Here is a 22,360-nt window from a genome sequence, read left to right as displayed (position 1 = left end):
CAACCAAGTTGGAATATCTTTGCATAATTTACATGTTGTTTTGGCGTCCAGCTGAAACAGTCACCACCAGCTTTTTTTTTCTGTTTTGCCAGTGAGAAGGTACTTCTACACCGAGCAAATGTAACACATGTTCCCTCGAGTCTAACTTAGTACCACAGAGTTTCAAAGACTGATGCAACTTTTTTTTGTTTGTTCAGGTATCAATCGTCAGTTTTCCTTCTCCATCATGGAGCCAGACATCCAGAGCTTCAGCATCGATCCCTCCTCAGGCATTATCACCCTGCGTCAGGTCCTGGACCGGGAGAACCGCAGCATCTACAACCTGACCCTGCAGGCCACAGATGCCAATAACCCTTTCCTGGTCTCCCAGGCTCTGCTGGTGGTCAATGTTCTGGATGAGAATGATAACGAGCCTCAGTTTGAGCATGACCTGTATAATGCCAGCCTGTCAGAGGACGTGGCTATCGGGACGACCGTTGTGACCGTTGAGGCACTGACCAAAGACGTGGGTGTGAATGCCCTAATCACATATGAAATAATCAGTGGCAATGAACACAACAAATTCCACGTGGATGAGTACACAGGTAAGCTTCACACAGGCACACGGTAATGTCTCCATAGTAACGTGTCTGTTTAAATAGGTAATGAATAATACATGTATTTCACAGGTTTTTATTCAGCAATTTTGACTTTGCGTATATAAGGCACTTGTCAGTAGTCAAGACCCAAAGAAATACAACATCTGCTGATAAAGAAATTCTGATATGTACTTCCTGTGAAACTTGCACTTTTGGAGAGGTCTTAATAAATTCTTCTGCTTCATTTGGTTTTAAAAGTAAGAAGCAACTGTGAGGAATTTAGCCAAGGCTGACCCCCCAGAAGGATACTTCTGAGACCTGTTTTTCAATTACAAATTTGTAAATGTCTGGCTCTGTGAATGTACTCTTTGCTCCCTGTTCTGTTCCAGGCAAAGTCACAGTGGCCAATTCACTGGACTTTGAGATGTCCAATAGCTACTATCTGACCATCAAGGCTACAGACAGTGGTCTCCGTCCGCTGTCGGACACCACCATGGTCAGCATCTACATCACTGACGCTAATGACAACGTGCCCCAGTTTGGTCAGATCATCTACTACAGTGAAATCAACGAGGTGGCCAGGGTAGAAGACAGCATCGTGCAGGTTAGCCAAGTAGATAAGAAAAACAGATATAGAGGGATCCAGTCAGCCCTGCCCATGCACAGATTGGAATCAAATGCATGTTTCTCTTCTGTGCCACAATACCTAATCCAGCTGTATGCATTATATACACAAGCATGACAAGCATGCCGTTCTGATCCCATAGTTGGGATCAGAATGAAAAAAACGTCTTTTGTCAGTTTCCATAGAATGTTATATGTGGCTTATAAAGACTGTCATCTTGTCATTTGGCAAAGTCATAGGTCATGTCATGGATGATACAGTTTACTTTGTGGATTGAATGATTGCATTAGATTGAGATAAAATTGTGAACCATTTGACAGAATGTAAACTTTTTATTGTCGCTACTCTAATTGTATATCATCTTGTGTGTAGATTTTGGCCACTGATGCAGATAGTGGTGCCTATGGGGAGGTGACATACTCCATCTTGCGTGGAGATCTCTTTGATCAGTTCACTATCAACGAGAAGAATGGCCTGATCAGTGTGGCTGCTGAACTAGACAGAGAACAGGTCAGAGCCCAGATGCAAAATAAATCAGTACTGTATTAACCCTAACTTTATTAGTTTCCTTCAAAATCATCCAGAGGTTTTTAGCAAGAGAATTTTGGAGGACTCACAAGATTAGAACCCAGCCACCATTTATTGGACATGGACCTTTAATATTCTTCCTAGTATTTGATGTTCCAAAAGAGTTCCGTGAGTGTCATGCACAGTGATTGATGTTAGAGTGAGGGAAAGTACGTGCCAAAATACCATTGGAGTTCAGGTAATGAGCACTTAAGACATAGAGTAACATAGAAAATGCTTTTTTGTTCACTTGGCAGCATCTAAAATAATATCAGAGTGCACTGTCAAGGTACCTGGTGATCCCTGAATGAAATGCCTTATGTTTCATAATATGTGTTGTGTATTAGACTTCCTCGTACTCTCTGATCATTCGTGCCAGCGATGGAGGTGAGCCGGCCCAGTTCAACGACGTGTCTGTCCAGGTCTCGGTGGGAGACATCAATGACAATCCACCAAGGTTCCTGCGCTCTAACTACACTGTCATCAAGAGGGTAAGGTCACAGGCAGAGTTAGAGAATAGCACAGTGCTGCAAGACCAATCCACTCCCATGTTGTGTGGAAGAGGGGCAGTCTTTTGGGAAGAAAGTGCCTGTTTTCAAAAAGATTGCTAAAAGGAGTTGTAATTCGACACTAACCACTGGGAGTTGCAGAGGAAATGACAGCAGAATTAACCTTCATTTTAAAAAATCTTGGATGCACACATTTTGGTACAAGATTATACGTATACATTTCAAGATAGATATGTTTAAATCCTTATTTCATCAAACTTTAAGTTGATTTAAAATGCGGGTTTGACATGAATACTTGTCATAATTCAGTTTCCTTTCTTTTGCTTGTTAATAGGAGGATATGGCCGTGAACAGTAAACTTGTTCAGTTGAATGTCACTGATCCTGATTCCTCTGTGAATGGCCCACCATTTACTTTCACCATTGTTAAAGGCAATGAAGACAATGACTTTAACATTGACTCAGATGGTATCCTGTACAATCGCTTCCCTTTCAACCGTGAGATGAAGGACGTGTATGAGCTGACCGTTCAGGTAACAGACAATGGGAAACCGCCACTGTCATCTATCACCCATGTGACGTTGGAGATCATTGAACCTATTAACCCACCCATTGTGAAGTCGCCGATGATGATAACTATCAAGTCATATGAGGACAACTTCCCTGGTGGAGTCATTGGATGGGTGGATGCTGTGGATGCAGATCCTGCTGATGTCCTTCGCTATGAGCTGGCCAATAATATGGGCAACGCCTTCCGGGTAGACCCGGAGACCGGCAGCATCTTGGCCCAGCCTGACCTGGACGAAGGCTTCTACCAGCTGAATGTCAGCGTCAGTGATGGGCAGTTTGTGTCGTACTGCGATGTCCAGGTGACCGTGGACACTGTGACCACGGAGATGTTGGATAACAGTGTGACCATCGGTTTCCAAGACTTGACCCCAGAGAAGTTTCTCTACCTGTATTTCAATGTTTTCAAGCACATTATCAGCAACATCCTGCGCTCTGCGGAGTCTGCTGATGTCCAAGTCATCAGCATCCAGCAGTCGGAGATGGCTGCTGGAGACACAGAAGTCCTGTTTGCAGTTGAGAAATCGGACCGCCGCGGAGTTTCCTACTACAAGCCCAAATCTCTGGAGCGCCAGATCAATACCAGCGCCTCCAGCTTTGTCCAGCGTATGGGAGTCACAGTCAAGGCCATCGTGGCCGATGTCTGTCTGGACAAAGTCTGTGACAAACAGCGACGCTGCGAGTCACACGTCACCTTTGACCAGGCCCATGTGACTACTATTGATGATGGGGAAAATGCTGGCTTTGTGTCAGCCAGACACAGCAGGGAACCCATTTGTGTCTGTAAAGAACGTGGTAAGCTTTTTACTAAGAGAAAAACACTTCACAAAGCTACATTTCCACATAATGTAAAAAAAAAAAAAAACCGGTTTGTTGAAGTCCACAATATTACAGATATTAATTACATGAATCTGTTTTTAGGCCTATTTGCAGTGTAAGAGTATGGTTTCCAAAGAGTTTATTCTAAATGATGCATCTCATATTTACCATTACAGTGGAGGGCTGTAGTGACCTACCCACTGCTGAGCCACCCCGTCCCCAGACACCCACCATCACCGACCCATGCTCCAGCAACCCCTGCCCGGCCTACAGGAGCTGCCAGGCCAACGGTGATGCCTTCAGCTGCGTCTGTGCAGACAACAGCCTTAGTTGTGGAGGGGATCCTAGCTTGCCCATGAGCTTCTCCGGCAACAGCTACATGCGCTATGACTTGCTGGATGTATCTAGCCTGGCTGTCAGGGTAGCTGTGGCCATACACACAATGGAACCCAATGGTGTCATCATGCATGGAGAGGGAGATGACTACAGCACCCTGGAGGTAAATGCAATGATTGTATCTGTCAAAGGCCAAGTGCTACTTATTGTAAAACTGATTTGTTATCTGGAGGTGATTTTAGATACCAGTATATGACAACCTATCACTTTTCTCATTACACTTTGTTCCTTGTTAGTTCAGTGATGTTTATATATACCTCTCATGTTGCTTACTCTTTGCAGATTATTGATGGCTTTGTTCACTACACCTTTGACTGTGGAAGTGGACCAGCAAATATCCACTTGACCACAAGGCGTGTGGATGATGGCCAGTGGCATGAGGTCTCCATCAGCCATCAAGGAAATGTTGCCACGGTAACTCTGGACAGATCTGCTTCAGCCACGGGAAGTGCGGCCGGTGACAAGCGTGCTCTCAACCTCAACAAAATAGTCTTTGGTGCCCGGGTGGCCGACCAAGTCCGTGCCCGCCGAGAGACGGTCTCGGACGGATTCATCGGGTGCATGGGTGATATGAATGTGGACGGGCTGCGACTAGAGCGGACTGGGGAAGGAATCACACCCAGCAACATTGGGGAGTGTCCATCCAAATTCCTGAAAGCCTGCTCGGGCAACCCCTGTGAACATGAGGGTTCTTGTATTGATTATGGCTACAGCTTCGTCTGTGACTGCCGGCCTGGGTGGAACGGCAACAGGTGTGAGTTTCCCTTCACGCCCTGCTACCCTGACCCGTGTGCCAACGGGGGGACCTGCTATAGCACAGGCAATGACTTCCAGTGCGACTGCAAGGAGCCCTACTCCGGCCGCAACTGCAACGAGGTGCTATGCCCCGAGCAGGTCTGCCTCAATGATGGTTTCTGCAAGCTGGGTAGCATGACCTGCAACTGCACAGGAACTGGCTACGGCGGCACATACTGCCAGACGGAGCTGACTCACTGCAGTCAGAATCCCTGCCGTTATGGCCACCATTGCGTGCAGCTGACCAAGTCTTACAAGTGCTGTAGCCCATCCTCAGCCGATGAGGTGTGCCGTAGTCTAGATTTGGATGCTGTGCCCAACATCACGGCCGGTCCCTTCGCCATCGGCATGGTGGAGATTATTGGCATTGTAGTAGCAGCGGTCATTGCTATTGTCCTAGTCCTGCTCTTTGCTGTCTTCATGCGTAGACGTCGCAGAAGGCGCCAATCACATCACATCCACGCAAGTGCCAACCAGTACTCAATGGATACCTTCAAACGAGACAGCAAGGGATCTGACTATGGGTATCCACCAAGCCCACCTAGCCCCAGACCACCTCCACTGCCTGACCGACCTGCCTCCTACACACCAAGCAACCACAACTCTCTCAATAATCTGGATACAGACAGGTAGGCTGCACTTCAACTAATCGACTCCTCTACACCATAGATGTGAGATTTATTGTCAAGTGTTAAAATGACCTACGGGTATTTAGAGGAGTACTCATTGTATTTGTCAAATGGAAGTGGACTTGGTGTCATTGGTAGCAACATTTGCTGATCAGCCACAGGTAGTGACCTGTCATGTTGGAGAAGAGAGGGGCTGGACAGAGTAGCTGCTTGCCACCCAAGCAGAGGTGTTAACTGCACTGCACAAAGATGGGCACTACACTGTATGCACACACAAGCGCTCATGCTCCTTCACAGAACCCATACATGAGAGTCCTTTCACACACATTCCAGCCTTGACAAAGAAACACAGTATTAAAATAAAGGAAAAGAAAACAAGTTTTTCAAACTGATACCTTTTTGGATTTGGAAGACGGTAGTGTGTTGGATTGATTTGATTGGACCAGGGTTTGCATTTTAAGTAAGAAATCAACACCCGTTGAACCCATCCCACCTTGCATCTCTTCCTCTCAATGCTCAGGTATGGCTATGATGACTCCCAGGCCTACCACGGCCAGCCCATCAGCCAGCAGCCCTCCCTGCCTCCCTTGCCTTCCAACTCTGCTTCAGACAGTGACTCTATCGCCAAGCCAGCCTGGGAGTTTGATGCACCCAGTACCCACGAGAGCTACGCCGATGGTAGGCTGCATTTTTTTATTATTCATCGTCTTCAGACACTGCTCTGTGCTTGTGGATCAGAAATGTGCTTCCTTGTTCACAAGGTTTTTGGATGCATTCTGAACTCCTCAGTTTTAACACTTTGCCTGTTTTGATATCTTTCTTTGTATTTTGATAATAGGTCTCAACATTTTCAAATAAGCCTATAGAATTGAAGCCTCAAAATTTGTAAAGAATCTTTCCTTTTTGAAGATTATTCCTCTTTGTCAGTCATTCATGATACTACAAATATTATAAACTCACATGAGAGAGCAAGATAAGTTCTCAGAAAATTTCCCAAACAAGGTTGACTCAATCTTGTTGTACTGACCCCTTCATCACAAATTTCCTCCTTTGTCAGGGCGGGACAGTGCCAAGAACGCCCCCATTAGTGCCCACCACCCCCTGCAGCATTCTCATCCCTGCATCCTACCCCCAGCCAGGGATGGTCGTATGCCCCTGGAGCCCCCGGCCTATGACCAGTTCAGCCATGTCGAGGTCACCTCAATGAGCTCCATCAATACCGAGAACGATGATGACGCATTACCAGGTAAGATCGATCCAATAACCGGTTCAGGACATTATTTCAGTACTGAAATACGTCATGAACATCTAAATTGCTTCCATGCAAGTGCTTTGAATTAAATCCAACTTGATGACTTTGCAAAACATGAAAATACAGTACATAGCCATCAATATAAGTCATGTGGTCCCAAAAAAGTTTGGAAGTGGTTGTTCTGTAATCCAGGCACAAGATTACTATACACTCAGCAAGCCCCGAGGAACAGTGGACACATTACCCCAGCTACTGAGCAAAATGATTGGCCCTTGTCAAGTTTTCTAAACAAAGTGTGGCACATTGTGTTTGCCATTACCAAGGGGCTTGCCCAGTGCTCAAGTGCCCATATATGTTGTAACCCACTGCACATAACTTCAAACCCAAAGTGTAAGCAGTTTTTATTATCAGTGTGTAACAGGTGGTATTAGTGAGGTTAAATAAGATTGCCCATCTGTAAGAGGTAGTCTGATTTTCCTACCTCCCAAGAGTTTAAAAAATGTCAATTTTTTGGGGGGGGATTGCTTTGTAAGTAGTGCTAGGTGGCCATGCACTTTCACTTTGCCTTAATGAAACCATGGTTTCCTTTCTATCCATTACTCTTCTGTTTTTCTTGGTGTCACCTCATGATATCTGCTTAATATCTCCCAAGTTTTATCAAGCCACTACAGCTTTGTTGCTAGCCTCAACAAAGCATCTAATAGACTCTGTAATGAAACATTTAACTGGTTTCAAGTTGTAGATACAGTTGTAGTAATAAGAATTAGGATAGGAATCTTCTGATTATTCAAATCATGCACGTTAACAAATTAACAGGTATATTATAATTCCTTGTAGTTTATAAGTGACACTTGCTAATAGTACAGGGTTGGCAGGATAGTCTTTCAAATAAAACCGTTTTCTTACTACATGTATGTCTGAAGAAACCTTTCTGTATAGCAGATTTAAAGGTTAAATATGCTTGATAGCTTTTCGGGGTAGTTTTTCTAACATTCTAACACCCTCGCACAGATGTCTTTCTTAACCCTATTAATGATCTTCATTTGAAGCATACTCAGAGACCCAGTAGCTGCTTGGTTCTGGTAAGCCGTTACTGGACCCAAACTAGGCCTGCCGGCATCTTCCTTCTTTTCAACGGGGACCTTGTGTTGTTTGTTTTGTTTTAGTTTTTTTTAGTTTTAGTACCCATGAATACTGCAAGACGTTGATTTTTGCCTGTGGAATTTACAGATATGTCTGAATATTTTTTTTAATTGAATATCTGAGGAAAGAAAAGTATGTCTAGTGAATGGAATAACACGATATTTCTTGGCCTGAATCACAAAGATTTTTGTTTAATCAATCTATGCTTTGAATGAAGTTGAAACTCTTGTTTGCTTGCCATTCTGACTGAACCATCCTGCTAGAGAACTTGCTGGTACTCTAACTAACTGGTAACCAGAGCTAACTCTTAACAGCTTCTATCCTCTCTTGTGTCTTGTTTCTGTCTTGCTTTTACTGCTCACCCTGTGGATTTGTGCCACAGCCACCAAGGCTTTGCCACCGGCTGACCAGGAGGTTGATTTGTCAGTCAATCAGAAAAAACCTCCGTCACCATCAACCCCTTCCTCTAGTCACAGTGACTCTGACGCTAGCCAAGACACAGTGATCTCCATTGAGCAGGCCCATTCTCAAAATTCCCCCACTAACACCCAAAGGAAGCCCCACATGTTTCCCCCTTCTAAGGTGTCCCCTGTGTCCCCACCCAAATCCCCCACTACACCAACTCCTGTGGAGCAAAGTAAACCACTGATGAATGCTGCCCCAGCAACGGAGAAGTCCCCAAGCCCAAAATCACCCAAGAAGTACGCTCCCAAGTCTCCGATTCTTAAGAAGCGTCCATCCAAAACAAGCCCTGTCCTGGAGACAGACATTGACTCCCTCTTGCAGCCCTCCAAGAGCGTTCGTTTCAACATGGAGCCGGAGATCAGCAGATTTGAAGCAGACAGCTCTCAGTCCGACATCCAGACCGATTCCGACAGTGAGAGGTCCTATGCTGACCTGATTGGCTTGAAAATTGAGCGTCAGAGTGAGGGATCGGCTGGCTCTGACATTGGCTTCAACAACATTCCACCGTTGGACTTCTTGGAGACACAGAAGGCTCTTGGTGTTGAGGGGGTTCAGATTCTTGCTGACGTCAGCTGTCAGACTGTAGACAATGACGCTGGCACCAATGGGGCTTCTAACCTGTTCTTGGAGTCGGACGAACCCATGGAGACCATGACCGAGTTTCATGATACCCACCAAACAGTCTACATCACCCAGAACCCTAAGGATGCCGCAGATGCAGACACAAAGAGTGCTGATGAAAAGAAGGGTTAGACTCCATGTCAATAGTCAGATCATTCAGTCCAGTTATGTTGTTCCCATTACATCATCTATGGGTTTTCTTATTTTTACTTTCTTCTCAGGATCCATTTCCCTGCATACCCATGCATACACGTGTACATATTTTTTTGACTGTGACAATACCCATTGTGACGATATCCCTGAGTGTTGCTAGTCTCTTTTCCTGTCCCACCATGCTGTAATCCTCTAGTCTTTCCCTCCAGCATGCATAACAGGATGCCTGGCCATTTAGTACTGTACCAGAAATGATGTCTTAATGCAGAGCAGAACTTTAATTACATTTGATTAGTTTGGATTCCTTTCAGTTTCTCCCTTCAGTTATTTAGCAAAGTGATTTCTATCAGTTGAATTTCTTTGTTCAAAATCCATTCCAATTTTTGTATTTGAGTTTTAAGTATTGTCTCTTTCAGTGTTTCAGTTGCTATGGTGTTAACATTCTATCCCAGTGTTCTCCATGGCCGAAAATTTTGGCAGGGTGGTAGACAAAATTGCAAGCGTGAAGCCCTTATGGCGTGGGGTCCGGGGCTTGCTTAAGGGCCCTGGAAAATTTTGGATTCTAGATGCTCTGTGGTGCATTCTGGGGCAATTTCCAGTCCACTTTCGTCTGTAATTTGGCCCCAAATATGATTGCATTTACAACATGAAATATTGGTTGGATATTCTGTAGGAGGAATTTCTCCATTGAAAGATTTGATGACGAAATTATTTTAGTTTCCGGAGCATTTTTAGCAGAACCTCATGTTAGTGACTTGAGACATGCTTGAGATGAGCCGAGCACGCGGTTTTCTCAATGATCAGTTGACTGTGAAAAGGCAGAGTAAAAACAAGACTCGAAATGCGCCCTTGAATAAAAAAGGACATAAGAAATGTGGTCAGGCAAAGATAAGTTTACAATTTCCAGCTCACGTCATAAAAATGAAGCAACCCCTTCATATCGGAGCAGAGTGTGGGGGCCGCTCAGGCATGGCATGGTCCTTCCTCTGGCACCCGCGCACACTCCGTAAAAAAAAAGTTGCGCTGCGGGTACCAGTCACATACACTGTGTGTACATGTACACACTTGCATAATACAATAAACGTGTACATGTACAAAACATAAGCGATGGCTTTTTGGGACACAAGGTTGACTATGCATAACTGTAGGCAGCCAACGATCACCATTGTCAGTACATCGTAAGTGTCGTTGGTAAACTCAAACTCAATCCACAAACTGCGGTAAACCTCTTTTTTATTAAAATCTTGAGAAAGTAGACATTCAGGAAAAAATACACAACTCAAAAAAATAGCAGGGCCGCAAAATTTGGCGGGGTGGCCCAAAATTTTGGCAGGGCGTTCCGCCCTGCTAAAACAGCCCATGGAGAACACTGCTATCCATATTAAATGTACATAATGTGATATTGGCAATCCTTATATGTACATTGTGTGCATGTTTCATTGCATTGTACTTTTCCTGTTAAGTTTCATTACCCAGTTGAAGAATTACCATGTTTTACAATTTGGTTCTTAATGAGTTATGACAACATATTTCTTACTATTCAAGAAGTACATCTGCCAAAATGAGAAGACATGCTTAGCAATGAAATGATGTTTTTACATGTTTCTTTAACAGCCTGAGAGCCTAAAACTCAAGCATTAAGCTTGTGGATTTTTGCACAAGAAGTTTTTAAAAATTGCTTCTTGTTGTAAAGTCATGCACAGCACCACTAATGGCAGACTATCAATTTTGTGAGTCTCGCATTAAAAAAAGGAATTGCACAGCTGTTACATAGTACCGTGCACTAGTTTTGTTAATTGCCTTTGAGCTAGTATTTGAAGAAGCTTCAATTTGACCTTTCACCCCTTGGTGTGCTAAAGACGTGTGTACACCCAGTGAATCTAACCAGCAGTTTTCTTGCTCTTTCTGTATTCCTCCACCCCTTTTGAACCTGCGTTGTCTTCTTGCCCGCACCGCACCATGTTGCTATTTTTTCTTCTAGATTCCGGCGATGTATATAGGCAAAAAGGTACCAGCTAATGAACACGTAATGTAAAATCAAAAGGAAAGCACTTATTTCATGTCAGTAATCATTAACAGATTATGATGGTGATGAATAATGCATGGGATATTATAATAATGAGCAGTCACCAGGGGAAAAGGTGCACTCATCAAGGGAATGTGTGGTGGCCTTCGGTGCAGGCTGTTGAGGCAGAAATGGGAGTGTTGGCTGTGGGGGATTTGCATCTGTTGCACCCACCAGCTCAGCTTGCCAGACCCCAGCCTCCCACTGTGTTTTGTTATTACTAATCCTGTGTGTGTACAGTGGGTCTTGAGACACTCACTAGAGGCAGAAATTGAGGTGTTGATGGTGGGGAATTTGTGTTTCTTGGACCCATGAGCTCACCTCATAATTCTCCCCCTTGAGTCCCACCGTACACCTCTTTTTAACACTTGCAGATCGTATTCAGAAAGTCCACTTCCTATCAAGCACTCACTGTGCACACTTTGTCATTCTTATTTGAGGAACAAGGCTTGTGTTTACGCAGCAGTGTTATTACATGGATCCTCACTGGTACTCATTGTACCCATCAATACTTTCTGATACTTCTTGGTACGGGTACCTCACCCTTCGGGTAACCTGTGGGTAACCTTGGGGGTAATTCTTGATATTGTCCTGGTAATGTCTAGGTGACCTTAAGGTAATTTTGGGCAACTCTTAGACCTTGGCATCAGCTGTTGGGTTTGGCTTATACCACTGACTCTAGGGCTTGATCAGGGTCACTACATTCACTAGACATCAAAGCCTAAAACTTGGCAGTCACAGCAAGTACCTTTCTATCTAGTTCAAGTATTTAAGAATTTCACTTTGCACTTGAGGCAAGAGAAGTGGCTGGAGGCTGGAACCACAACTGCTTGCCAAGGTGTGACAAAAGGGCCTTTCCCAATGTTGAACTTTCTGAATACGAGTCTGGGAAATATACCGTACCACTGTCAGGAAGCACCATGACAATGCACCTCTAACCTGCATGTTCACACTTGACTTGTAATGAGCATAAAAACCCAACTCCAAGATCTTTTCTAACCCCAAAATAAGTCATTCAAAACTCTACATTTCAACTGTATTGATTTCCTTTTTGTTTTCTAAGATTCCATGGGCTATTTGTTGCCTATCTATGCCGACTTCAGTTCTTCCATCTAAAGGCTTTCATGCACATGCTGCCAATTACCTCATTTAAGCTGTAAAAATGAGTAAAAAGTTAAAACTGTCAAGAAAAATCATCTGATGTGGTGGACTGTCTAATTTGTTTGAAGTTTTGCAATTGTCTGCCTTGTGCTTTTAATGATCAGTTCTCGGGAAGTTAGATGTACTATGTTTTTACTTGGGAGTGTGTACAGTCTGGTCTGACTTTCAAGTTTCATCCATTGTCCAGTTGTAATGGCAGTGCTAAAAGAGGGAATATTCACCAACACATGTCCTTCAAATGTTAACTTGTTTCACACTTTTCATGTATTAATTTAGCATGCTATGTTTGTAGCTTGACGTTGTAATCACAAGTTCTGTCTGTGTGTAATGGTTGGTCTCAGGGTCCATTTAACTGTGTGTATATTTATTTACTTTCAGTAAACACCAGTGTATTTCCATTTACTGTATTTCATTCTTATTTTCACAGAGCAATATAAATTATATAAATATACACATACTGCACTTCAGCACAATCATTAAAAAAAACGTTATCATTGCTCTTCAATGTGTACTCATACAGGTTTTTTTTATTGTACTTATGCATTCCATATCTCCACATTTGAAATAAAAATGATCACCCCATGCCGACTGGGATTATGTTTATTTGTGAACAAAACCAAAATTAAAAAGTCTTTACACCATTACATTACATTTTAAAGCCATGAGCTCTTTTGGGAGGATTCAACATTCAAATTCGATTTTTTTTTTCAACTTTTCTCAAAGAGTCATTTTATTCATGGCTAATATCATACTCCAAGCAATTCAGATTTTTCAATTCACCCTCTCAGTGAACTATAATCCCAAGAATTTTTACATCTTCGACATTTTTAAAGTGTATAGAAACACTTTACTCCTAAAATATTTTGGTAGGCAGCTTCACAATTTCTTTTTGGTTTGAAGGCATGGATTGATGTACATTTATTTGATTTGAAATTTATTTTTACCCTGTTTCCTTTCCAGCTTGTAATTGTGCATGCTTGTTTAGATTAAGGATAATAGATTAGTTGGAGCCCTGCAGGAATGTTACATGTATGTTCTTGATGTCTAAACTCTAATCCTTTTTTGGTCACCATTACAGCATACCAGTGGGATTGCAGTGACTGGATGCCTGCCGAACCCCTCAGCAACATCCCTGAAGTGCAATATGAGACCCCTGAGTCCCCCACCAACACCAACCTGTCTGACGAGGACATTGAAGATGAGTTTGTAGGGGAGGAGACAGACTACCCTGCCGAGAATGAGGACATGCCCTACCCACAGGGAGCCATGAGGGACTTCCAGCAGCAGCTGGCCAACTACCCGCCGGTGGACGACACCCCATACGTGGGACTCAGCTCCCACTACCAGCAGCATCCCAACCAGTACTTGCCCAAGCATGCCATCAGCAACTCTACCCTGCCCCCGCTCGAGGCAGAGAATGAGGAGGACATCTCGGATGGCCTGCCCTACCCTCAGCGGGGTCAGTTCCCCGGTGGGGCTGCCTCCACCGGCGACCTGAACTTTGACCTGGAGGGTGCCATTGCCAACATGGACAACATGTCTATGTCGGTCTACACCGACACCAACGCCTCCTGCTCGGATGTCTCGGGGATGTGTGACCCAGACAGCGAGATGGCACTGAGTGAGTATGACAGTGTAGATGGCACCGATGATGAATACGAAGAGGACCTTCCGGATGACAGGGAGCTCAACGCACAGCTGAAGAACCTAACCACAGATGTGTGATTGCCTTCAATCTCAAACCTTCTACTAGAAATAGTGATTCCATGCATTCAGCAACACACAGAGTGACAAATAGGATCCATCCAAGCCGTGTAGATGTTATAAGCTGTATATATTGAGTGATGGACTCTGTACTTTATTGTATGGCTTGATGTTACAAGAATCTCCTCAGACAAGCTCAGCTGATCAAGACTGTGGAGGGTCAGACAGATCTTTTGCAAAGTACTGCATAAAAGTCAGTTATAGAATAAAATAGATTGTAAATATTCAAATGTAAACTGATGGTGCAACAGATTCTTGGGTTCTACATAAAGACAGGGGTCAATTGTGGATGCTTTTTGTTGTTTGTGTGATAATCTAATAGCTGCGCCATAACTTCATTATCATCATCCACTGTAACTGATAATGGTTGTTAAAGAAACTGCCAGATTTGACTAAATAAAATCCATCCAGACCTTTGGAATGAATTGTGTGTCTCATTTTTTTCAGGAGGAGGCCTGTTTAAAAGAATTTTGTGTAGGCTTACAATTAGAAATATTTCTTGATCGCCATCCTGAAATTCTAGTGTTGTATTTTTACCCTTGTTCAGGTGTCTGAGTTCACATCTGCAAAATTATCACATTGAATGATCAGATTCCCTTTTTGCCAGAATCCTATTACTTAAGTACTTTTTAGAACTTTGTACATTGTTTATAGTAATTTATTCAACCGAGTGACTGCCTGTTCAGTACTTACTTCACAGCACTTTCAAACCAAATTTTTGAAAAGTCTTTTTTTCTTTTTCAATTCAGTTACGATGTTTCTTTCAAAAATTTGGCCCTGCTCTCAGGATGTTCAATCTTGCAGTACTAGATTTCTTCCTAGCAATGACTGTTTTTTACACTTTGAGCTTCCCAGTCTTATATGCAAACAATTCCTCCCCTCGTTGAAAATGCAGATGTTAATTTAAAATATTATAGTTCCCTGGGAATGCAAAATAATGAGATCAGTAGGACTATTTCAATACTGCTACTTTTTTGTAATAAGTAGACGTTTCTGCAAAATGTTAATAAAGCTTAACCCTAACCCCTAAGGATGTATGTAAAACCGTATTGAAATTGGAGGATTTGGGACTGTTAGGGTTAATATCAGAATTATTCCTGATTGAAAACTTTGCCACTTTTTAGTTTCATTCTGTCCAAAGAATGAATTTCATGAAATGGCAATTTTGTCAATTTGCAACTTACTTTTGCGAAAAGCAGATTAAATTTTGCAATAAAAATTCGAATATCCACTGCTTGATCTAACAGCATAACATGTACATATGTTATATTGCTCAAAGAAAATATAGACTTTGAACTTGTCCTATTGTATCGAGTTACTGCTGTGACATTTTTATTCATTATGTGTACATATTGTTGCATGTATATGCTCATGAATAATTCATAATCCATAATAAATAATAGAACTAGTCATCACAAAATATCTTAGGATCTTGGTTTTGTGTCGGAGTCTACAATGATTCTTAAAAATAAACTTAATTTTCTTGTTTGTGTGACTAATAGTGTTACCGAGGAAAGATGTGTTTGGTATGCAAGTATTTTCTCCTGCCTTATGAATATTCATCATTGGTGCATATGAATATTAAGCTTTCAGTTATAAGTCTTTTTTCTTAACAATCATGAACATGCCTTGATTGTCAACCCATGTATTGTTTGTAATACAACTTTGAAGTGAAAGCATAAGTCTTCATCAGAAAAAAGTACTCTATTTCTTCCATTCTTAAGACACTACTTTCCCTAACTCAGGACATTTCTTTTGCTCTTTTGAATTCTTCAGTCATTTATTGTGGAATTGGTGAAAAGTGACAATGACATGCTGAGTGGTACACTTGTCTAGTTAGACCCTTAAAAAAGCTCTTGGTCATTTGAATGAATCATGGTAACGTATTTTCACCAACGTGATTGAAAGTCCCTGGCATTTATTTTACACATGCATGCAGGATGTGCTGTAAACTGTATTAGGTTTTTGTTGTTAGTATATCTCAGAAGACCAGAAAATATTTCAGAAAAGTATTTTTTTTTTAATGCTGGCTAGTCTCTGCACGTTTTACAAAAAGGATGCCACATGATATGCAGTCTTTTTCAGGATGTTTCTTCCAGTTATATCTTGGGTACTTCTGAGCATAGGAGGGGACTTAATGTGGTGTTTTGCTTTTAGCAATACTGTATGTAACAAGGAGCTCATTGTTGATACAATTATAATGGTTTTACATTGTATGTCTATTATGACTGATGTTTAACAATAACAGTAAAGCCGCACACATAAGAATGGAATTCAAAACATCCCCAACAAGAATTTAGTATATGATTCTGTTTCACTGAAAGGTTGTTGTATATTTCCTATGGAAATTGCATGTTTTTTTTTTAATTTTTCCTTTACTCTTGTGAAGTTTTCTCTTAAATGCTCCCCTGCCCTTTCCACATCTAATCCTGCAACCATTTTCTTTGTTAATTTATTTACTTGTAGTTGTGGAGTAGCTTGGGGACAAAGATTTCCCCAATCTGTCTTTTTTAATCCTTTGGAATGTCCTCATTAAAACAGCTGGAATTTCAGAATGCAAGTCGCTGGACACCTGGGATCTGAACTTCAACCTGAACAGCCAACTTGTAGAAGTGTGTTGTAACCTTTGTACGCTGTACACATTTTAGTGTTTTATTTTTGCTTTTTGTCTTTAAAGTGTCTTTCTTGATTTTTTTAACGTGTATCCTTCATTGTAGGAAAGTTCAAAGATAGGACAACTCTGTTGATTAAAGTTTTACATGTGCACTTTGAAGTTGTATTTATTGTTTTTGCTAAACTGTATTTTATCTCACTTCAGATTTTTTTTCAACAAAAGCATTGGACAGTAGCAGGTAGCTTCTAGCCTTTTATGTGATTCCATTGTAATGCTACTGGCTTTGTTGTAGTGGCCTGATCATTTAATTATTTTATCAACAGGATTGGACAGTTAAAATTTAGTATCTCCCCGAATATGTTGTACAATAAAAGAGATTTTCTGCAAGGTTTGGTGCTTTTTAATTTTTTTTATTATTCATAATTTGAAATATTACTGTATGCTTCGTGTTAAGTTTATTAAAATCAACCTTTGTTGAAAAAGCATAGAAATTCGATGCAAAAACACAATTTGTAAATTGTGGAAGAATGGAAAAAAAATAGTAATTATGTTGAACCTAAAAAAATGAATGTAAATTGAAATGTAAAGGAGGAAAAAATAAATGATTTTCTTGAAATTGAGAGTATTCATGTTTGTGTTTAATTGTTGTCATATTGTGATGTGATTTCTCAGAGAAATGGAAACCCTGTACATAATATCCTGATAATCCAGTAATTGAATTTTTTTTTCTTGGTTTGGGGTCTAGTAGAGGAATGGGGGGGGGGAATATTGCAAATTTATGCTGGGATAGACCTTCTTGAGCAGCTAAACAAAGGATTTAAATGGCGCAAAACTGACAAAAAACAAACAAGAATATTCTCATCTAAATGTTCTTTTAAAAAGAACCATAATCAGTAATGTTTTTCAAAGTAGCTTTTTTAGTCATTAATGTAGTTCCTTCAGGTTCTCTGTTTCCTCTACCAAGGCTCATCGGTGGCAGGTTGAGACTGCACTGAATGTGAAGATTGAAATAGTCACTGTCGATGGCTTCCTTAATTTAAGCCAGCCATTATTTTAAGAGGAAAGCACGGGAGTACATGTAACTAAAAGTTTGGGTTTGGTATCGATTCTCGGAATACTTGTTTATGTAGTATCGATACCTGGGGAAGCAACCGCGTAGGAAGGAACACATCCAAGAACGTCAGGCTACGTAAAGAGGGGAATTTTGTCTCTTATCCCGTTTTGATATGTAAGATATCTTTATTGGCACACCCAGGATGAACGAAAACGAGGAGAAAGAAAGGACTGCTCCAATTCCAAAGTCAAAGAAAAAGTAAGTTGAAACCACATCACCACATATACCTATCCTGAAATCTAATTGCATTACGTTGCACTCAATTCGTGAGGAAATTACGAAAAGCGTTTGCCTGATTTTTAGGCCTACCATGTTTACAGTCACCATTGTTTATCAGTTTTCTAGACAATCTTAACTTGCAGGCATGTCCCTTATTTGGCCAACTAGTGGCCAGGCCTAGGAATTGGGTTGGCATAGGCTAGGGCAAGTTCCTCAAAATATAGACCAGCATACAGCCTTTGAAGGCCCAATTTCAGTATTTGCTAGTTGTTATATTTTTATAGGCATTTCAGATGATTTCCAAATTATATCAGTACACAGTCAATTTATAGCAGATATGAAAGAACATATCTTCAGGAGTTTAACAGTGAAAAAATAATTCAAAACGGCCAAGCGGTTCTCAAGATACATCCATTTGAATATCGTAAAAAACTGTCCAATATTGACTCCCAGGTCAAAGGTCACCCTTTGTTTTTCTTTATAAAGTGAATGGCACCAGGAAAAGCTCACTTAAACAAGGTTTTTCTTCTGTTACATTGGAGGGACACATTTTATTTCTGTCAAACTTGGCATTCTTACAAATTTGCACATCACTACTACAAATTTCCACATTTAAAATACAAACGTATACCTGATTTGCATATTTAATTGACATAAATGTCAATAAAACGAGATGTCCTGACTCCTGGCAGCTGCAGACTTCGAGTAGTAGAGAAGAGCCGATTCTGGATCACACGCCCCTTTTTGCCCGGTTTTTGCTCAAAGCCCTTGGGTAGTACATCGACCCAAAAAATCGTCGAAACAATTTTGGTGGGGGAAAATGGGAAAAAATGAGAAAATGCCGGAATTGTCGTGAAACCCCAGTTTTTGATCAAAGCCCTTGGGTAGTACATCGACCCAAAAGACCAGGGAATTTCCACTCACCTTTTGGCCTCGGCGCCGCTCGCTCGCTCGCTGACTAAACAACTCGTGACTAGCGCCGGGGATTTCCACTTCACTGACCTTGAACTTTTAACCCCGGCTGGCTAAACAACTCGTGACTGGCACCGACTTACACAAACAAAAAGGGATTTCCCCTTGCTACAAGTCGAGACTTGCCCGACCTGAACTAGTGACCTTGGCTCTGTTCAAAGCAAAACAAACCGCCTTAAATAAATGCTCTTTATATAAAATAGTAGTATAAAAAAAACATGTTGAATAAAATTGATAAAAATTTTATAAATCTATATATAAAAAGAGACATGAGCTATCAACAACATCGACCTATATTAACGAACTTTATTCGATTTAAGAAGGTGTTTTTGGAAGATTTTATTAAACGGTATAAGATCCCATTACCGTCACCTAGGCGCAAATATCATACACGATCAGAGCTAATAAAAGCTATCAGAGAGGATCAAAAACAATTTAGGCATCTCCCGCGTCAGTCATATCGGCAGCTGTTGAAAACGGTACAAAAATATAATATTCCTTATGCGAACAAAGACAGATTGTCAAACAGGACTTTATCGATGCGATTAAAGCTTATACACAACCTAAAGAACTCGAGGAAGTAGACATTAAACGTATATGGCGTTTTAAAAACAATTTTCGTAATTGGGAGTTGATTCCTCGCTTCTATGAAGATGACCTAATACATTTTTTTGATTTTTACAAGCAGTTGATAGAGAAAACAGCGTTAGCCGAACTCAAAGAAATCGGGAGTTACAAATTACAAACACATCTTAAAGTGCAGTTTAGATTGGAAAAAATTGACGAAACGATTGACTATGGCACCTTTCCCTTTCAGAGTGATCAAGACGTAGTAACGAGTAAACCAAGCGTTAAAAATGCACTTGCTAAGCAACGCGAAGAGCAAATCGAACAGGTGGAGGCACATACACAAAAAGGCTCGGGGTGGATCTTTGACAAAGTTGTCGCTTTTTACATCAACGTAGTTAAATACAACCCGGTTGGTTCTTCTTATATTCTGTTGCCTAAGGAATTGTTAGACAAAAAAGCAATCATAAATGTTCAAAATAAAGATCAAGAATGTATCAGATGGGCATTGAGAGCGGCTTTGAAGCTGTATTCAGACGGTGTCAAAAGTCAGCTAGAAACAAATCCAAAATATAAAATAAATAAGGAGCGACCTTCGACTTACCGGTCAGAATCGGATGGTTTAAATTTTACAAACATAAGCTTTCCAACACCGATTTCACAAATTCCACGTATCGAATCGCAAAATAACTTGGCGATCAATGTGTTTGGTTACACCAAAAAAGACGGTATTTACATTCTGCACAAAAGCAAGCGTCAAGAAGGAGCGAGTGAAGCGAGCGGACTACGAGCGCAGCGAGAACCGATCAATTTACTTTACTTTAACAAAGGTGAAGAGAATCACTACTGTTGGATTAAAAACTTTTCTCGGTTGACGGGTGATATCGATCATCACGAGCATAAGAAACACTGGTGTTTCAAGTGCATGTCGCATTTCCAAACGGAAGAAAAGTTAGCCTGCCACAAAGAAGATTGCCAAGGCTTAAACGTTCCTACGTGTAAAGTTGAAATGCCAGCCGAGGGTGAAAATATACTCAAGTTTAAAAATTACAAAAATAAGCAAGACGCGCCTTTTGTCATTTACGCCGATTTTGAGTCTGTTTTAGAAAAATTACCGCTGACCGATACAAACACGGTGAAAACTCAGATTCACAGGCCTTGCGGGTACTCATACGCAGTCGTCAGATGCGATGGAGTTTGCACTAGCCGAAAAACATATAGAGGCCAAGACGCAGCTGTAGATTTTGTAGAATCACTTTCTCAGGAAACAGAGAAAATAAATGAAACGTTTAAAAACAAAGAGCCGTTGATTTGGAACGATCAATTACAAAAAATTTACGAAAAATGTAATAGATGTTGGATCTGTGAAAAGTTGATAGATCGAGCAAAAGCGGATGAATCTCACTGTCAATGTGATATTCCAAAACCACCAGAGACAAAAGAAGAAAAAATCAAGTTTTGTCGTATAGTTAAAGTTGAAGGCAAAGAATACAAAGAGTTCAAAGAGTGGAAATGTTTAGATTGCAAAAAGCCCATCAACAATTTTAGAAAGGTTAGAGATCATTGTCACGTGACGGGGAAGTACCGAGGCCCAGCGCACGCTAGTTGTAATCTCAAGTTAAGAATAGTGGCCGACCAAACACCTATTCCGGTGATCTTACATAACCTGGAGAAATACGACGCACATTTAATTATGCAAGGCGCTCACGAATTTTACGGGAAATCAATCAAGTTGATCGCTAAAAATACTGAAAATTACATTTCGTTTTCTTTTGGCCAACTCAGATTTTTAGACTCCTTTCATTTTATGGCGGCTTCGCTAGATCGGTTGGTTAAAAATTGTTCACCAGATGATTTTAAATTACTTTGTGAAAGGTTTCCAAATAACCCAAATTTACTCTTGGAAAAGGGGGTTTATCCCTATGAGTATATAGACTCCTTTGATCGGTTCCAAGAGAGACAACTCCCACCAGTAGACGCTTTCTATAGCTCTCTGAAGCAGGGAGGAATAACCCAGCAAGAATACATTCGTGCGGAAACAGTATGGGAAGCCTTTGGCTGTCAAAACTTGGGGGACTACCACGACTTATACGTGGAAACGGACGTGCTATTGCTCGCGGGTGTATTTGAGAACTTCCGGAAGGTATGCAAGAAGAACTACGGCCTTGACCCAGCCAACTACTATACGGCGCCAGGCCTGTCGTGGGACGCCCTCTTAAAGCATTCGGGTATACAACTGGAACTACTGACAGACATCGACAAGCACTTGTTTTTTGAAAGGGCAAAAAGAGGCGGTATCTCGAGTGTGGGTGCAAAGCGATATGCAAAGGCAAATAGCCCAGAACTACCCAACTACGACCCCGATAAGCCGGAGTCACACATTTTGTACCTAGACGCAAATAATTTATACGGCTGGGCGATGAGCAAATATCTGCCTGTAGGGGAATTTACATGGGAAACAGACTTAGAAAAATTTAATTACTCTTACATCCAAGAGTTGCGACTAACCGACGACTACGGTTACATGTTTGAGATTACTATGGATTACCCGGAACGTCACCATGACAAACACAATGACTTTCCACTTGCACCTGAAAATATCACGGTACCAAACGAATGGTTTTCGAGTTACCAACTGGATTTAATTGGTAATGGCGAGCAAGTGACCTCGGTAGACAAACTAGTGGCTACTTTGGGCACCAAACGAAAATACGTGGTTCACTATCGTACATTACAAAAATATCTCAAACTAGGGTTGTGGATCAA

General features: G+C 41.4%; 2 protein-coding genes across 8 annotated transcripts in view; both read left to right on the top strand.

Annotated features, from left to right (window-relative positions):
* LOC110988622 (protocadherin Fat 1-like) overlaps nt 1–17,338 on the top strand; it is a 92,734-nt gene extending 75,396 nt beyond the window's left edge. For 2 of the 6 annotated variants that reach the window (XM_087132439.1, XM_022252325.2), the window contains 12 exons: nt 198–584; nt 968–1,182; nt 1,576–1,713; nt 2,118–2,261; nt 2,614–3,640; nt 3,841–4,163; nt 4,343–5,484; nt 6,005–6,162; nt 6,542–6,730; nt 8,262–9,092; nt 11,100–11,126; nt 13,423–17,338. In XM_087132439.1, the coding sequence (XP_086988565.1) occupies nt 198–584; nt 968–1,182; nt 1,576–1,713; nt 2,118–2,261; nt 2,614–3,640; nt 3,841–4,163; nt 4,343–5,484; nt 6,005–6,162; nt 6,542–6,730; nt 8,262–9,092; nt 11,100–11,126; nt 13,423–14,069 (5,228 nt within the window). In that variant the 3' untranslated portion in view covers nt 14,070–17,338. Of the gene's footprint in view, nt 1–197; nt 585–967; nt 1,183–1,575; nt 1,714–2,117; nt 2,262–2,613; nt 3,641–3,840; nt 4,164–4,342; nt 5,485–6,004; nt 6,163–6,541; nt 6,731–7,785; nt 7,819–8,261; nt 9,093–11,099; nt 11,127–13,422 lie in introns of all 6 variants that reach the window. The other 4 variants (XM_087132443.1, XM_087132441.1, XM_087132440.1 and 1 more) reach the window with 4 other exon arrangements.
* Nucleotides 17,339–17,840: 502 nt separating this feature from the next.
* sugt1 (SGT1 homolog, MIS12 kinetochore complex assembly cochaperone) overlaps nt 17,841–22,360 on the top strand; it is a 28,907-nt gene continuing 24,387 nt past the window's right edge. The window contains exon 1 of one of the 2 annotated variants that reach the window (XM_087132451.1): nt 17,841–18,034. In XM_087132451.1, coding sequence (XP_086988577.1) covers nt 17,979–18,034 — 56 coding nt within the window. In that variant the 5' untranslated portion in view covers nt 17,841–17,978. The remainder of the gene's footprint in view (nt 18,035–22,360) is intronic. The other variant, XM_022252384.2, reaches the window with a different exon arrangement.

The sequence above is a fragment of the Acanthaster planci genome, linkage group LG02 (assembly GCF_054643075.1).
Source record: "Acanthaster planci isolate LZ-2023a linkage group LG02, COTS_SCS, whole genome shotgun sequence".
NCBI lineage: Eukaryota > Metazoa > Echinodermata > Asteroidea > Valvatida > Acanthasteridae > Acanthaster > Acanthaster planci.
This window is presented reverse-complemented; position numbering and strand designations above follow the sequence as displayed.